This window comes from Amblyomma americanum, chromosome 5 (genome assembly GCF_052857255.1).
Source record: "Amblyomma americanum isolate KBUSLIRL-KWMA chromosome 5, ASM5285725v1, whole genome shotgun sequence".
Lineage (NCBI taxonomy): Eukaryota > Metazoa > Arthropoda > Arachnida > Ixodida > Ixodidae > Amblyomma > Amblyomma americanum.
The window spans coordinates 153874302-153890647 of NC_135501.1; the positions used below are offsets into that span (position 1 = coordinate 153874302).

Here is a 16346-nt window from a genome sequence, read left to right on the forward strand (position 1 = left end):
GTCTGTCTGTCTGTCTGTCTGTCTGTCTGTCTGTCTGTCTGTCTGTCTGTCTGTCTGTCTGTCTGTCTGTCTGTCTGTCTGTCTGTCTGTCTGTCTGTCTGTCTGTCTGTCTGTCTGTCTGTCTGTCTGTCTGTCTGTCTGTCTGTCTGTCTGTCTGTCTGTCTGTCTGTCTGTCTGTCTGTCTGTCTGTCTGTCTGTCTGTCTGTCTGTCTGTCTGTCTGTCTGTCTGTCTGTCTGTCTGTCTGTCTGTCTGTCTGTCTGTCTGTCTGTCTGTCTGTCTGTCTGTCTGTCTGTCTGTCTGTCTGTCTGTCTGTCTGTCTGTCTGTCTTGTGAATAGAGGAAGTGAGAGCTAAGCAGGTTAAAATCGCAGGGATAGACAGGCGTGTTTTGTCTTGCTCCACGTAGCATTTAATGCACAACACAGAAAAAAATGTTATAAACATGACGCATATCTGCACGACCATCTTCAAAATTTCATTTAGGACCTATTGGGTTTGGATATTTGCGGCACTCATCGACACAACGGTTGGTGCACTGACGCGAGCAGGCGGGGCGGCCATTTGAAGACTCGCAACTATTTTTCATGCATTTCTGCCAGCAGGAGGTTACACAGCTCCTCATATTTTCTGAATACGCCCTCGCCGTGTCCACTACGCTGGAATTCAGCACGGGTGTCGCTGCCGGGAGAGGCGATGTAGAAAGCCGGCTCTTGCAGGGGTTCTTCCAGGAATAACAGTAGCACTCTAAATCACAGCACCTTCCCAAAACTTGGTCACATGGCCGCGTTTGCGTGTCCACCTGCGGAGAACGGTGACAATCAAATAAAGAATTTCTGGCGACAGTGAAAATGAAACGTCTTGAGTTATTTATCTGAGGTGTTGCAAACATTTTAAAGTTATGGACGACCCGTGGCATTTAGAGTGCGTAGGAAATGGCGATGCTGCAACACGTGTTTTTTTTATCTAGAACTGTGACTAAGCAAAATGTTACTTGCGGGAGTTTTACCTTGTGGTTTATGTAAGAGGCAAGGTTAACGTACTAGTTTTACTTAAGTATATCCGGTGTTAATAGATGCACGCATTTTCTTCCGCACAGATTTGAAAGTTTAAGCAGCAGAATTCATTCTTGCGTCTCCTTACACACTACATTTTTGAACAAAAAACGTTTTGAGCAGAAAACCGTCGATGAACATAATTTTTTCATATAATGATATGTTTCACTATAGCAATCAATATATTCACAGATCACCGGATGTCAGTCTTTGACTTCTTTCTCTATTAATGTTTTTGCTATGGACAAAAGCATTCCTCCTTAGTGTCTTACGGGTGACTTCACTCTTCGATGCGATCAGTGTAAACAATTTAAAAGAAAGATTTTGCTACATATCAGAAGAATGGACAACTATCTTCAATATTTTCATAACACTATACGAAAGTTTTTAAAGTTTCTAAATTTCTGTCTCAGAATGTTAGACATGACAGCATGCTGATGGTGTCCACACTCATGTCCTCGGTGCTGACGACTATTAGCACGAAGCATCACGAAAATTGACAATGGAAACTGATGAAAGGAATGGCACGAGCTTTCCCTAAAATTTTTCTGCCAGAAATTTTTTTCCAATTTGGCAAGATCGTTTCATATAGTCAAGAAAAGTTATTCGTTCTCGTAAGTTATGGGTCACGGTGTATGATCCAGGGCTCTCATAAATCAAATCTTTGCTTTAGTATCTTCTCTGAAGAGTTTTTCCTTAAAAAGTGGTCCCGATGAAGCTTCGTCTCTTCGACGGTTGTCGTAGCCGTGCAGTGGTTTTAGCTACCATTATCTGAGCACTGATACAAAGATAATCCGGAAATCGCTACGAAGCACGTGCCGGAACTGACGCCGGAACTAAGGCCGAATATGAAGACCAAACTTTTCTAGTCTTTTCAAAATTTTCGACACAGTGGTAACCAGGAAAAAAAGAACATTTTTATTGTAGATGCCAGACCGGCTTTGAAGCAACCGGCAGCTCAGGCAGAATCTCCTTGGCTTTTTGAACTCAAAGCGGTGGATTCATTTCACGAACGAAAACTAGGTTGGTTTTTGGAGGATATGTAGCTGTTACTAGTGCTCTAGACTGTGCCATTCTTTGCACCCTCACAGAGAAAGTGACATTTCTGCATGCGATTTCTTTTCTGAGGCGATCTTTATTTCTTCAGCACTGTACTGCGAACTTAGCTCTACTGCCACACCGTTTTTAAGTAGGAAACACGGCGTCTTACTGAAAGCCTGACAACCAGTGTGGGCCACATTGAAACGCATGTGTCAATTGACGCTGCTTTGCACTACGTACCATTTATTTATACCACTTGGTCATAAGTCCACCTTTTTCAAAATATATTCGCCCCATCGGGTCTGCATCTCAACCATACAGCATGGCGAGATGTGCAGCCTCCGGATTCAATATATCATTAAGGTGTAAAGAACTATCGCTGTAATAACTCGTGAGTTTATAACATGAAGTGATGCTTTGGAGCCCCACTATACGACATAATACCTGATTTCTGACGAAAGCTTTGTCTCCAAGAAGGAGGCGCCGTGATTTCTGCCTCACAGTGCGTCGGCCCGGGTCGGTGGCTGTTTGTGCCATTAAACTTGATGCAAGTGTCTCTTTTTTTTCAACAGCTGCTAATTCTAAATATAGAGTTGTATAGCTGATTGCTCTGCACGCTCCTGAGATGTACACAGGAGTTCGATAAACAGGCCGTAAAGAAACTAATTGCACCGGACGGTTGTGCCGAACAGAGGAACGGGTGAAATATTTGCAGAGAAACTGTAAAGTTAACCTCAACTGTATAATTGCGACCGCCTGGGGATCTTTAACGTGCACTGACATCGCACAGCACACGGGCGTCTTTGCGTAGTAGAGGCGAAACGCAAAGGCGCCAGTGTGCTGTGCGATGTCAGTGCACGTTAATGTTCCCCAGGAGGTCGAAATTATTCCGGAGCCCTCCACTACGACGCCTTTCTTCCTTTCTACTCTCAGTCCGTCCTTTATCCCCTTCCTTAGGGAGCGGATTGTGTGTCCACCTAGATATGTGAGACAGTTACTGTGCTATTTTATTTCCCGTGAACCAATTTTCATTTTCATTTCTGTCAACAGCCTACAGTAATCTGGAGCACCACTGGAAGCGTTTTTTGAGGACGCATTGTGAGAGCTAGCAGTAACGCTAAAAGAAGTATTTCAGAACGATGAAGCACTTCTGGCACGTCGGCTGTCCCTGCCGCACATTACACATTCTTTCTAAACCAAGAGGTATGTTCACCGCGCATATTGCTAAACTTCACGCGCGGTGGTCTTGAAAGCGATGCGTTTTGTAAAATGTGAAGGGACAAGTTACCTTGCACGGCAAAGCATCAGTGCGATTTCCCGAACAGAGAGTGTACATAATGACCTGGAAGTGAAGAAAATTAAGAAAATAGGTAATAATAATAAATCGATTACTATTCTGGCCACAGTTTTACTGTCTCTGCGTTTTTAAAGTTGGCTCCACCTCTTCCACTCATTGTTGCCGGCCTGTTTCTGCTGACTGCTTTCATTCGAGCAATTTGTCGAAGCAACGCTGCAGGAACACAGCTATTCATCCTGAGTTTTTCTCCGTGTGGTTCCGCAGAGGTATGTCAATCGTTTTCTTTCGCATTATATTAGAATTTTTATATAAGGTAATAGTCCCCGTTTGAAAAAAAAACTTTAGCAGAAAAATTTCAACTCTGTCTTTCCTGTTATAGATCAGGCACATCGAAACCTTGGAAGAGGGATGTACCAACTGTGGTTAAACTGACGTAAGTGCTCACCTGTAGGTCGGGACATTTTCTCTTTCTTTGTAAAACGATGTTCACCGTGTTTTTCAATAAGGTAATAACGATGGCTGATGAAACTAATGAATGAAGCATAAAGAATGGCGAAGGCTCCGAGAAATATTTAGTTTTCATTTTTTGCATGGTTCCATGAGATCACGCGAAAAAAAAATCCGAAGTATGTGTGGTTTATAGAATGGTGGTTTTCTTGAGTCCAGTATGCTATGCCTATGCCTCAACTCTACGCCTACGCGTCAACCGGTCATGGTCTTATTGCGAATAATATATTGACACAAAGATGCACTTAGCATTGAAGCCCAAAATTAATAGGCTAGACCGCCACTATGTCGAAAAGCGAATAATATGAAATGATGAAAAAAAAATACTCTCTAGGGTGAATTGAGTCAACTTTCCAGCGCAGAAATATATCAGACGCAGAAGGTCCCGCGAGGGAAAACAAATATATTCAGTAAAAAGAACCATATTAACCACATTTGACTAAGTGACTAAGAGTTTGCGCGACAACAGAGAGTTTTAGTTTCACGTACGTAGAGGGTTCACGTACGCAAACGTGAGAAGTCTACGCAGCCTGCACGCAGGTGGTTTGAAACCCTTAAGTTACACCTACGCGAAACATGCCGCGCTTTACGCCTAGCGCCATCTACAAAGAAACACAGACACTGGTTGTAGCCAAAATCGTCCAAGACAAGTCATTAAGCGAAGCCATTCATAGCGAGACCGTTGCTATGACGACGACCAACGCTACTTCGTCAGGCTTAGCAGCTGAAAAATCGCCCTTCTGTCTGAAAAACAAAAGCTATTTGTCGCTTAAAACCTTATGCGAGGGTAAGAATGGGCAAATCGAAGGCGAATACAGCAGTTTAGAACACCATATCGTGTCGAGGGATTAGCGACGAAGCTGTTATCGCCGTGAAGCGGCGGGCAGGGTGCCGTCATGTTCGTCAACGCTACGTACGCAAGCAACGCAAAGACCGCAACGCAAAAATCCGAATCTCACGTACGTACGTGAGACTCGCGCATACCCTTTGCGTTCTGCGCATGCGCTCTGGTCACCCGTAAGAGCTCTACGTACGTGAAGCTTCTACGTACGTGAAACTAAAACTCTCTCTGATATGTGCACATCGTTATCAAGTTTGCTTTATTCGTTCTAACATACGCGAGGAGTAATACACCGCACCTGGGGAGTTATGGGGAAGGGGCTATGAAGGCTGGCGAATAATACGAATCTTTCGTGGTTAGTTTTAAAAATAATGATCAGCATTTCAATAATGTTATGAAAACACTTTTCTTTTCGTCTGAGGAGAAAATGTCAGCAGAAGCAATCTGGGAGTTTCAATTCGATAGTCTTAATTTGCCGGCTTTGTTAGTTCACCCGGTAAGCTTTCGTCTTCTCTTCATAATTGTCGTAAACATGCAGAACTGATAAAAGGCAAGTTTTCCTACAAACTTCAAAGAATATATTAATTTTTATTATGATGAAAAGTTATTGTCCTACAGATGGTCTAGGGCAGTTCGTAGGAGTAGAGGCCTGGAAATAGTATATAATTCGGCGTCCTATCAATTACCAATAGGCTAGGTTTGCTACACAATAAATTACGAACAATGTAGTCGTAAATTGAATTGAATGCGAATTGAATAGTGAAAGAACCTGATCAAAGAACATTCTAATAATTTTGAGTTTTTTCACTACATGTCCGATGTTCGTACAAAAGGTATATTCAAGCGAAACAGCGACGCAGCAGCAATGAGTTATGGAAGTCTCTAGCTGCCGGAAAAGAACAACGCATTACGAGTTCAGTACAGTAACTCTATGATCATCAATCACTGGCACACGAAACCTGTATGCTGCTACTGGTGATGATAGTGAACAAAGAGCACAATGTCAGTCGATCAGACTTATGACCCAATTAATTATGGCCTCCTAGGTAGAGCATAAATGCAGGGTTAGCTAAACCTGGTCCTAGCCAGTCGCGTTGCCCAATATTGAAATCCCTGTCGGCATTCTGAACGTCGCCATAGGAATGAACTGAGTCGCGGCGCTCATCCCTCCTGCCTGCACAAGGCGATTGCGGTAGCAGGCGGCGTGGTGTCGGAGTGAGACCTGTTTTCCAAACAGTCGTCAAACAGACAATTACGGCGTGGTGGTGGTGGTGGTGAAACTTTAATTTCTAAGAGAATTCTAGGCCCGTAAGGCCTCCCGCTCGATTCGAACTTTGTGGTGATTAATCGAAAGCTATTCAGGAACTTCAGACCAAATTGCATTCGTTTAGATACTTTAGAGCATGTGCTATTTGCTTCGTTCACCGAATTAAAAATAAATGATTTATTCACAATTAGAAAATTTGCCATAATCCACATAAAATAAATAAAGGATATAAAAAGAATACTACGAATTTTTTAAAGATAATGGTTAGCGTACACGAGGAAAGCTTCAGTCCAGCCTTCTGACTATCAAATTCAATCAGAACTTTATTCTCACCTTTTTATTGAATAGCGCCTTGAGCCCTTCAGTATCAATCTTAGCTGTAGTTTTGGGAATTCCAGGTGTTAAGATTAGAAGACCTAAAGAGATGCCGGAACAGATTTCTGAGAACATGGAGATTCCAAGGATGTCGATACCTCAGTATATCAAGACAAGAACACTGTAAAAACACTTATTGCGAACAGCTGTAATAATTTTCGAGAGAACATAGCTAAGCTTTTATGCAAAAATCGAGTGCTCTTAGATGTCTGATCATTTTCTCGCCAATACCCAATTGCATTCCACAAAGCAGCTTCTTGAGTAGCTGTGTACGGACATGAAAAATTGCCGGAAAGTAACTTTAAACTTCTTGTATTCTATGAAGATGTCTCTCATAAGGCAGCTGCAAGTTAAAAGCTAAAAAGTTTACTGCATTAAAAGTTCTTATTAAGGCCTTCCTTATCTGCTTTAATATTGAATATAAAATTATAGCCAATTTTAAATATCGGCTTCCAAATTTAAATGCATGAGAAGTTTTAGGTACGTGCAGGGAACACAGACCAATTTACCAGGCGATATTTAAATACAACCTATGCTAGAAAAGATCTTCAATCTTAAAAGCTGAGATCTCACCCAGCAAACATGTGGGAACCCTCATCTTGGTCGTCATTGTTCAGAGCACGAACATACTGTTTATTGAAGAGTGCACACAAAGTGTAAGGCTTACATATTTTACGAGCCCATTTTCAAGACACTAACAAATTACGCTCCTTTCACTACAGCTGGTTTTCCAACTTCGCTTTGAACATGCTCTGAAAAATTGTGTTGCGTTATGCATCTCGCTACGAGGCCTTTAGCACACTTTTGACATAGGAAACAAATCACAGGAACCAAGTAACCAACTCGAGGTTGAAAACTCTTAGAAATGAAAGCAAGAATCGAAAATTTAGGATATAGTTCCTTCGGTGTGCGTGTTAAAAAATTGAGTTTTGCTATCCCTGCTAACGCCTTTCCCGAAATGCGTCGACATTGGATTATCTTTCTGTCAAGAAATTAGCAGCAAGCCAGATCCCTTTCCTCATTCGTACAGACCGTTATTTGCCTTTCCAAAACAGCTACATTCTGATAGCCATTTTCTTTGAGCCGTTTTCGAGCCTTCCATTTCTTAGATTTTGCGGTGGATATCCCCTCCTCCAGTCAACAACATTACAGCTTCGAGGCTCTGCAACTTAAACGATACCCATTGTACACTGTGGTATCCCACATGACAACTATTTTTCATAAGGAAGGCCAACGGCGACTAATATTGGCGCACATGGCCATAATATCCACGGCTGGTCCATAACCGCTTAAATCAGAAGTATTTCATGAAATGCGGCTCATGTGAGGCCTTCCGTTATATACGCCTCTAAAACACTGTCATCTCCGTATAAATCATGTTTATTATCGGCAACGCAAAAAAAAAAACGTCCTAATGAACAATTGCGGAGCGAGAAAGAATAGGTAGAATATTAACTCAACATAGAAGCTTGTGCAATAAAACGTGTTTAGGGCCTTCGTAATGTATGTACTTTTTTGAGTGATCGTCATATACCCGTTTAATTTCCATATGAGTCTCTGGGTGGTCAGCTGTAGGGGCTTTAAGGTAAGTAAAGGTAAAGCGTTCGGTTCAGTCGACTTTAACGAAATACACGCTTGTGTTAATTTGCACAGTATAAGCTTCCACTCTGAAATGCGTACTTATAACGCCCTGGTCATTCGAACTGTAAATATAGGTGCTATAATGAAACCTCGATTTCTGAAATACGAGGTACTTACAGCTCCCTTTCTAAAATGTTTCCCGCCTATTGAACCCTACCTAGTTTCTTCACACTACAACGAGGACCGCAAAAGAGAGAGGAAATCGCAAAACTTGTAGGCTACAAAATATATTCAGAAACAATATATAAAAAAACGAATTACCGATTTGAGGCCATGTCATTACCGCAGCACGATGAAAACCTCATGACGGGGCAGCATGCTGAGTGGAATTGACAGAGCTTCTATAGTAACCGAGCAGCCATTCCAGCTGACAGTCTGCAGCAATAAATGGCGGAAGGAGGAGTGCTTAAATTAGACGTTCCACACAAATAGATAACTGTTGGGAGCTTCAAAGCTAAACGACATGATGCTTGAAATGAGCCAAATTGTCATTCGACTGGCGTGTGCTTACACGGTGTGATAATGTGCTCCTGCTGACGTAGATATGAAAGGATTTAGCACACGTCCGCCCTCTTGGTGGCCCCGGTTATAGCGGCAGATGTTGTGCAGTGGTGCGGATGATTGTTGCATTTATGCCACTGTATTCGCATCTGCGCATGCGGAAGCTGCAGTGAATTGCTATTGTTAAGAGTACTGCACTAGCCAGGTGCAGTAACCAGCCATATTGGAGGGGCGAGGAGGGGGGGGGGGTGACGGGAGCCATCGTGGGGGAGAAGGAGGGGTGCTGTTGGGCTAGCTGATGTTGCAAAATGTTAGGAAATTTGCGCAAAAACAGGGACAAAGGACATGGGAGGATACATGTCCGCCATTTCCTACGTGATATCTGTAGGATGTCGGGTGTATATATATGAGCGTATGCTGACGACCATTGCAGGCCTGATGTATTGCAGAACGTGTCATACACAGCTGGCGCTTACAACTTTTATGGTTTCTAGGCCTTGTTTCAGACTGGACCGCTCCTGCTGCATTCAATCATGTCATGGTCAGGAGGAAATATTGCTGCTGTGAAACTAGAGCGCGTTATACGGGCCAGTTGAACGGTTCAGACGCAAGCTTTGAGACGCAAGTTTAGCGCCGCCAAAACCAACACCGTTTCGGCGTATTCTGGCATCTATTACAGTTACTGATATGAAGCAAAGGCGATATACGTGATGAATCTATGTTCATCAGTTGTCACATGCTTGTAACTTTCGTTTGTGAATTGAATATTTTTAAGGTCAGAACGCGATCATTCGTTACAATGTGCATAAAAGTTTAGTACGCAATTCGCTGCAGTGGTACAGCAAGCTCAACTTTTGGCCGGTACGAACAGCCGTATTAAGTACTAACCAACAACACAACTGACTTGTCCGGGGAAAAGCACCTGGTGTCTTAAGTTCTGTATTGCCGCGAGATGAAAAAATGAGAAGGTTGCAACGTATAGTTAAACCCAGTGGACGTGCGAAAGCAGGTGTTTAGACTCATTGGCTCATGGTAGCGCTTTGCTGGGTCGTTGGCATGTCTGGCTACTATATTAATTTGTGCTTAATCTCTGATCAAGATTAAGCTGATCAGATCTGTTAGCGCCGCAGGTGTTACTTCACGAAGACGACAATGTGCAGTGCACAGCGCGAGAGTGTACTGCAGTTTAACACGATGGATGAGCAGCTGCGGCGACAGCATAGTGCCCTCGTACAGCGGCCAGGGAAGCTGATCTGCTCGCGCCGCCACGGGTTTGATACCCAGTCGCGGCAATATTTATTTTATTTGTACATGGACTATTGCTATGCTAAGTTTTGCAAAGATCACCTTCTAGGTGTAGTTTCACACTAACTAGGAGAGCCGTTTAGACAGCGTGAAGTAGTGTTTTCGCATCTTTTTGAAGCAGAACGCTTCAGTACGCTTGGTAAAGCAGTCGTTATGTAGGCTGTAGCATGACCTTGAACGACATTCAGCCCAACCATGTTAGGCGTGTATGACCATATGTGGTACACTGATGGTGTCGAACCCTTGACCTATGACCTTGACCCATTATCTTTAGTTTACCTCTGACCTTGAGTTGCCTTTAACCTTGGGTGATCTTTGGGCTCACCTTTGACCCTAAGAACATCCGATGGGCTGATGCGCAGCTACGTGATGACATTCGATGGGTTGTCGTAAGACCATGCGATACAACGTCATAGCCATGTGGTCATGTGGGTGTATATAGAACTGCTGTTGCGAGTGTGTAGTAGTGCTGCCATGGACGAGCCTCAGACGCTTACCAAGCGTGCTTGCTTTTCGATGAATTCCATGGTTAGCCAAGCTAAGTCACTGCCAATTTTTTTGATGCAAGGAAACAACGAATTGACTGGCGGAGTCCCCCAGCGAAAACGCTCATTATTGTTTGCCTCACTACGCCCACTGTAGCACAAAGGCTGCTACATGACAAACAAACACAATTCAGGCATGTTGTTGCACAGTGTGAAACATTACTAGATACACTTCGTTGGAAAAGTAGCACCATACAATTCGGAGGCGGTCTTGTGAACGAAAACACCGTCGGCACCTCAACAGACAGTAGGCGCGGCCTCGCTCCGGTTCAGTCGAAACATATTTGGTAAAGTGGGCCCTGCAAATTCGGCTGCCTTGTGAAGGTTTCCACCTATTCTTTTTTAAATTTATGCGACATTCATGGTATAACTTAGGATTAGAGCGCGGAAACATGAATCACAATAAAGAGAAGGGCTGTTGGCTCTAGCGCAACGGCATGACACAGAGCTGAGAAGACGAGGCTCGGTACTATTTTCGTACGTGCTGCATGTAGCGATGTCCTGTTGCCTGCTACTGCCATTCGATTGCTGTAGGCCCTTATTTTTAAAATCTCTATCCCGAAGACTTCCCTGGTCCCCTTATGCAACACGCACGCATTGTCATGGAAGAAGGCGAGAACGGCGAAAAGGCAAAATGCCAAGGGGAAAACGACACCTGAAACTCAAAAACGGCGCTGTGGTTCGATTTCATTTACTGACAAACGCTCACCTCTGTGCCGACGCCGCTTACTTGCAGTGACGTATATTTTTTGAACAGGAAACACGTATATTATTACAAATGTGACATGTATGCTATATACAATTATTTGTAATGTCATTTAGAGTTGGTTGTGAATGTGTGGATGAAGAAAAAGATATTTACTTGCCTGAACATGGAGGAATCTTGCACACTGTAGAACCAGGCCAGGGTGCTTACGAAATGCGTGCTTGGTGAGGTATTCAGTTAGAATTTTTCGCTGGCAAACTGTTGCGCGTTTTTATAGATGTCAAATACGTTGCCATACTGATTGCCATGCTGTTTTGGGCTGAATAACAACTTCAAATTCTCTGTTTTTATTATGACGACAACGGTTTTTGAAGACAGGGTAGAAAATTAGAGAAACCTGCTCTGAATAGTGACTAAAATGATTTATTGTAAAAATTGAAGCCCCCAATCTTCCATAAAAAACGCTGTTACTTTTTTTCTGCAAAATGTAGCAAATGACATGCAATACCCACTACTAGAATTCTTTGAATTGCTTGTTAGGCACAAGGACATGTCTTCCGCCTTTGGAGCCTCACATGAAACGGCCAGCAATCATCTTGTTCATGAGGCTTGCTTTCATGAACACGTCCAGGAAAGCTGGCGATAATTAAACTTCGGGTCCGGCATGGAATATTAGTACATGTGCTCTGTATTACTTCTAACGAGCTCCACCGGCATTTCACCGGTGTGGTAAAGTCCACCCCTCACATCCCGTAATCCTAGTAAGCTAATGATGATGATGACTCGCGTAAATCATGTTGCTTTCTTTTTCTAATACAAATCCCGTGATCCTTTGCTTTTGGAAGTGCCCATGCAGCTGCCCCAATTATTGGCATTTAAAATATATTTTTGTCACAAAAGTTGAAGTGCATTGTATGCTCCTACAGGAATCATAGATTATTATTTAAAAAATTTCTAGTTGCCACCTTGTAGTCAAAGTTTCTATGCAACATTTTCAATAATTTTCATGATACTGATTTGGGCGTGATTATATATCTAAGTTTATCTTTCTGCGGAAGCCCATAATTGAAATCGTGACACAAACGTATATATCCTGGGAGAGATTTTTTATGCCTTTTGAGAGACGTCACTATGACACTGACAAAATTTCAAGCCTCGAAATGGTACCAGAAACTTTTCGATCCTTGCCAAGGAAGTCAGTTCTCATTTAATCTGGCAGAACGTAGGTAGGAAAGCTCTATTCTTCAGAATTTTGAGCGGATATTTGCTCCAAAATATGTATACTTTCGAACTAGATCACGTATTTTATTCTAGAATCGATTGCTTCACTCATATTTTATGAAGAAAAATGTGTTGGAAAGGCTTTATGCAGCATTCAGTCTTTGAGCTTCTGCCGCAAAAGCCCGCATACTGCTAGGAAACAAAGTCGCGCTGGCTCGAGCTGAACAAGTGCAAAGAAGGATGATAGAAGCAAAAAATGTGCAAAATTTACCAGTGCCAAATTTAGAGTTAACGTAATGTAACGTCGTATATTCTGTAAACCACCAAGAAAAAATGTGCATTGCTGAGTGGTGACACGCTATATATAAGGAATAGCTGAAGGCATTTCACTGTTACTTTGTAAGGTGAGGGAGCCCTCGCTACTGTTTATTCAGCACTTGTAGAAATGAAACTTTCTTGTCTTGTAAGGCTTTCAGCCGTCGCATGTTGCCCAGACCTTTGGTGCAATTTTTTTTGTAGTCCTGAACTTTTAAAGCGCACGATATTAGAGATATTAGTGTCATATTATTGGCTGAGTGCCATCTACTTTGCAAACTCAGTATAGAAACGGCTCCTGGATAGTTAAATATCTGCGTGCAGCCTGACAGAAATGTTAATACACAGAAAGGAAACGGGAGAGATAATATGTGATATACACGAGCGGTAGTATTTTAAGCCCCGTCCTATTTTCGGCACTATTGCTGTCCCAAACATTTATCTCAACAGCTGCGTCAAACACCCTGCATGACCATGCAAGAATGAATGAGATAGATAGATAAAGAGGAGGAGGGAAAGACAGGGATGTTAACCAGAAAGGGGTTCCGGTTGGCTACCCTGCACTGGGGAAGAGGGATTAGGGGGCTAAAAGGAGGAAGAGAGAAGGGGAAAAAGGCATAACACACACACACGCACAACGCTGTCACAATTTGTCACTCAATCCAGTCGCTCTCAAGTAGGCAGAGTGCCTTGTATGCCTTGAGGGCAGTCGACTGCTGTGGCCACGGACCGAGGATTTTTTGCTCTGTTAATGGGCCAGGATCGAGGCGGTCCAGGGCACAACACAGTGTATGTCTTGCACTCGCAAATGCAGGACACTCACAGATAAGATGAGCGATGGTCTCCTCACAACCGCAGCTTTCACAGGCAGGACTGTCGGCCATCCCCATCCGGAAAGCATAGTGGTTGGTAAAAGCAATGCCGATTCTTAAACGGCATAACAATGTTGCGTCGCGACGTGCTAAGTTACGTGGAAGACGAAGGCGCAGTCCAGGGTCCAGTGCCTTGAGGCGGAGGTTGCAAAACTCTCCCGTGTTCCACGCTAAAAGTGTGAGCTCCAGCGCCAAAGGGCGAAGCCCACACGCTGCGTCAGGTCTTGATTTTGGGATCCTCACTGGAAGTCCGTCGTTGTGAGCCGACCGCGCAGCCGCATAGGCCTGGTTATTACCGTTAATACCACAGTGTCCTGGCAGCCATTGAAAAATGATGTCATGACCTTTGGAAACGGTGCCGTGGTACAGTAGACGGATCTCAGCATCAAGTTGCTCCTGCGAACCGCGGCGTAGCGCAGCTTGCAGGGCTTGAAGGGCTGCTTTAGAGTCGGTGAAAACCGTCCAGTCATGTGGGGGTTCTTGACTGATGAGCTTTACCGCAGCCCGTAAGGCTGCGAGTTCCGCACCAGTTGAAGATGTTGGATAGGTCGTCTTCACTTTCATGAAGATGGATCTGGCCGGTAACACCACTGACCCCGCAGAACTGGTCGAGTGAACTGATCCATCTGTGTAAACATGTATGCGGTGACTGTGGTAAGAATGCAAGTGATTCAATGTCACTTGTTTGAGAGCGGGTAGTGATACACCAGCTTTCTTCGTAATTCCAGGAATATAAAGGTGAACCCGAGGTTAATGAAGACTCCATAAGGGTGAGCACAGTCTTGACGCAGAGGTGAACTCCGATGGAAGATATACGCGATGAGCTTCAATGACTTTGGCGAATGCAGTACGCGGCCTAATTATTGGGAGTGTTGCGACGTGATGACAGGGAACCCGTGTGAGGTGCCGAATATGTGTTCTCATGGTGTCAACAGCAATGCATGTAGTAACAGGATGTTCCCGGGCAACAAGAACAGTTGCTGCTGTTGATGCACATTTAGGCAGTCCAAAGCAGATACGGAGAGCTTGCGCTTGCACACTTTGAAGAGTCTTGATATTTGTCTTTCTAATAGAACTGAATATCGGAAGACTGTACCGCATGTAGCCCTGAAATAGGGAACGGTACAGTTGCAGCATCGATCGCACTGATGCGCCCCAGGACTTTCCCGCGAGGAAGGAGAGGACGTGGACAATCGCAATTAGTCTCTTTCTCATGTCGTACACATGTGGACTCCACGAGAGGTTCCTGTCGATGACAACACCAAGGAATCTGTGGCTTCTCTCATAGGGAATGGCTTCACCATTATTTCGAATGGTGTAACGTGACATTATTTTGCGTGTGAACGCCACAAGTGAACAGTTTTCGGTAGAAATGTTCAGGCCCTGCAAGCGAAGATAAGATGTCAATATCGATGCCGCCTTTTGAAGTCTTGCACGAACTTGAGGACGGGTCACCCCTGATGCCCAAATACAGATGTCGTCTGCATATACCGAGATCTGAGCAGATTGTGGCAATACGTGGACCAGGCCGATGAGAGCAAGGTTGAAGAGAACTGGGCTCGGCACTCCACCCTGAGGGACTCCGCGCGAATTTCGGTGTAAGGACGTTGGTCCGTCCGCAGTCAGGACAAAAAACGACCTCTCTGATAAATAGCTGCGTATCCAGCTGAACGTGCGGCCTCCGATCTCAGCAGCTTCCATTGCGTCCAAAATGGCCTGATGCGTTACGTTGTCGTACACGCCCTTGATATCCAAAAACAATGCCACGGTCAATCTTTTCAAACTTTTGCTGTGGCGCACCGACGTTACAAGGTCAACCACGTTGTCGATAGAAGAGCGGCCCCGTCGGAACCCTGACATGAAGGTTGGATAAAGCTGATATCGCTCCAAGTATCATTCCACGCGTGTGAGAAGCATTCTTTCCATGACTTTGCCGACGCAGCTGGCGAGTGCAATTGGACGGTATGATGAAAGGTCGAGCGGTGATTTCCCCGGCTTAAGAAGTGGAACCAGACGACTGGTCTTCCAATCCTGAGGAACTATGCTAGGAGTCCATGACTTGTTATAAGTGTCCAAAAGAGCCCGTCGAGCTTCTTGGCCAAGGTTGGCAAGTGCGGAGTACGTCACACCATCGGGCCCTGGTGATGATGACCTTCTACAACAAGCCAGCGCAGCATCAAGTTCTTCCATGGAGAATAGTGCATCCATACGAGAATCCCGTGAGGGTGGAACATTGTTGCAGTGCAGCGTTGCGCCTGGATTTGGAGGGCCTGTTATTCTTGCGCAGAAATCTTCAGCTACCTCAACCACACTGCGCCTTTGGTGGAGCGCTACGGATTTGAACGGGTAGCGCTGTTGAGGGTACGTGCGAAGACCCCGAATTACACTCCAAACGCGTGACAAAGGCTTCCGTGGATCAAGTGTTTGGCCCATTGTCCTCCACCGTTGTGTTTGCAGTGCGTGAATTCTGCGCTGAATCTTCTTCTGTATGCGCCTAGCATCTCTTAGGTCCAGGGGCTACTTTGTGCGTCGGTATCTGCGCTCTGCCCTGCGCCGTTGTGATCGCAGTCGCTGCAATTCGAAGTCAAAATCGGTGTAGTTAGCGACAGGGTTAAAGGGGCAGGTGGCGTGTTCCATGGCCTCCTTAATTTTTTGTTCAAGACCGGTAGAGAAGCCCTCTGCGCAAGCAGCCTCCATAAGTAATTTAAAAACTATCCAGTCAATGCGCTGCCTTCACGTGGCTGGGGAAAATGTGGAAAGGCCGGTAATAATCAGATAAGTTGGGATATGGTCGCTGCCATGGATTTCTACATCCGAAAACCACCGGACGCTGTTGTTAAGGCACTTTGAAACGTAAGTCA

At 44.4% G+C, this 16346-nt stretch overlaps 1 protein-coding gene across 2 annotated transcripts; it reads right to left on the reverse strand.

Annotated features, from left to right (window-relative positions):
• Positions 1-261: 261 nt before the first annotated feature.
• Positions 262-7021, reverse strand: LOC144135183 (uncharacterized). 2 transcript variants are annotated; one of them, XM_077667926.1, is made up of 4 exons: positions 6953-7021; positions 6338-6420; positions 3381-3434; positions 262-798 (listed from the first exon to the last, which is right to left on the reverse strand). In XM_077667926.1, exons 1-4 carry the CDS (start codon positions 6987-6989, stop codon positions 475-477), a joined length of 498 nt encoding a protein of 165 aa, XP_077524052.1. In that variant the 5' UTR covers positions 6990-7021; the 3' UTR covers positions 262-474. The 2 variants fall into 2 exon arrangements, with proteins under 2 accessions (XP_077524052.1, XP_077524053.1); XM_077667927.1 differs by lacking the exon at positions 3381-3434.
• Positions 7022-16346: the final 9325 nt, after the last annotated feature.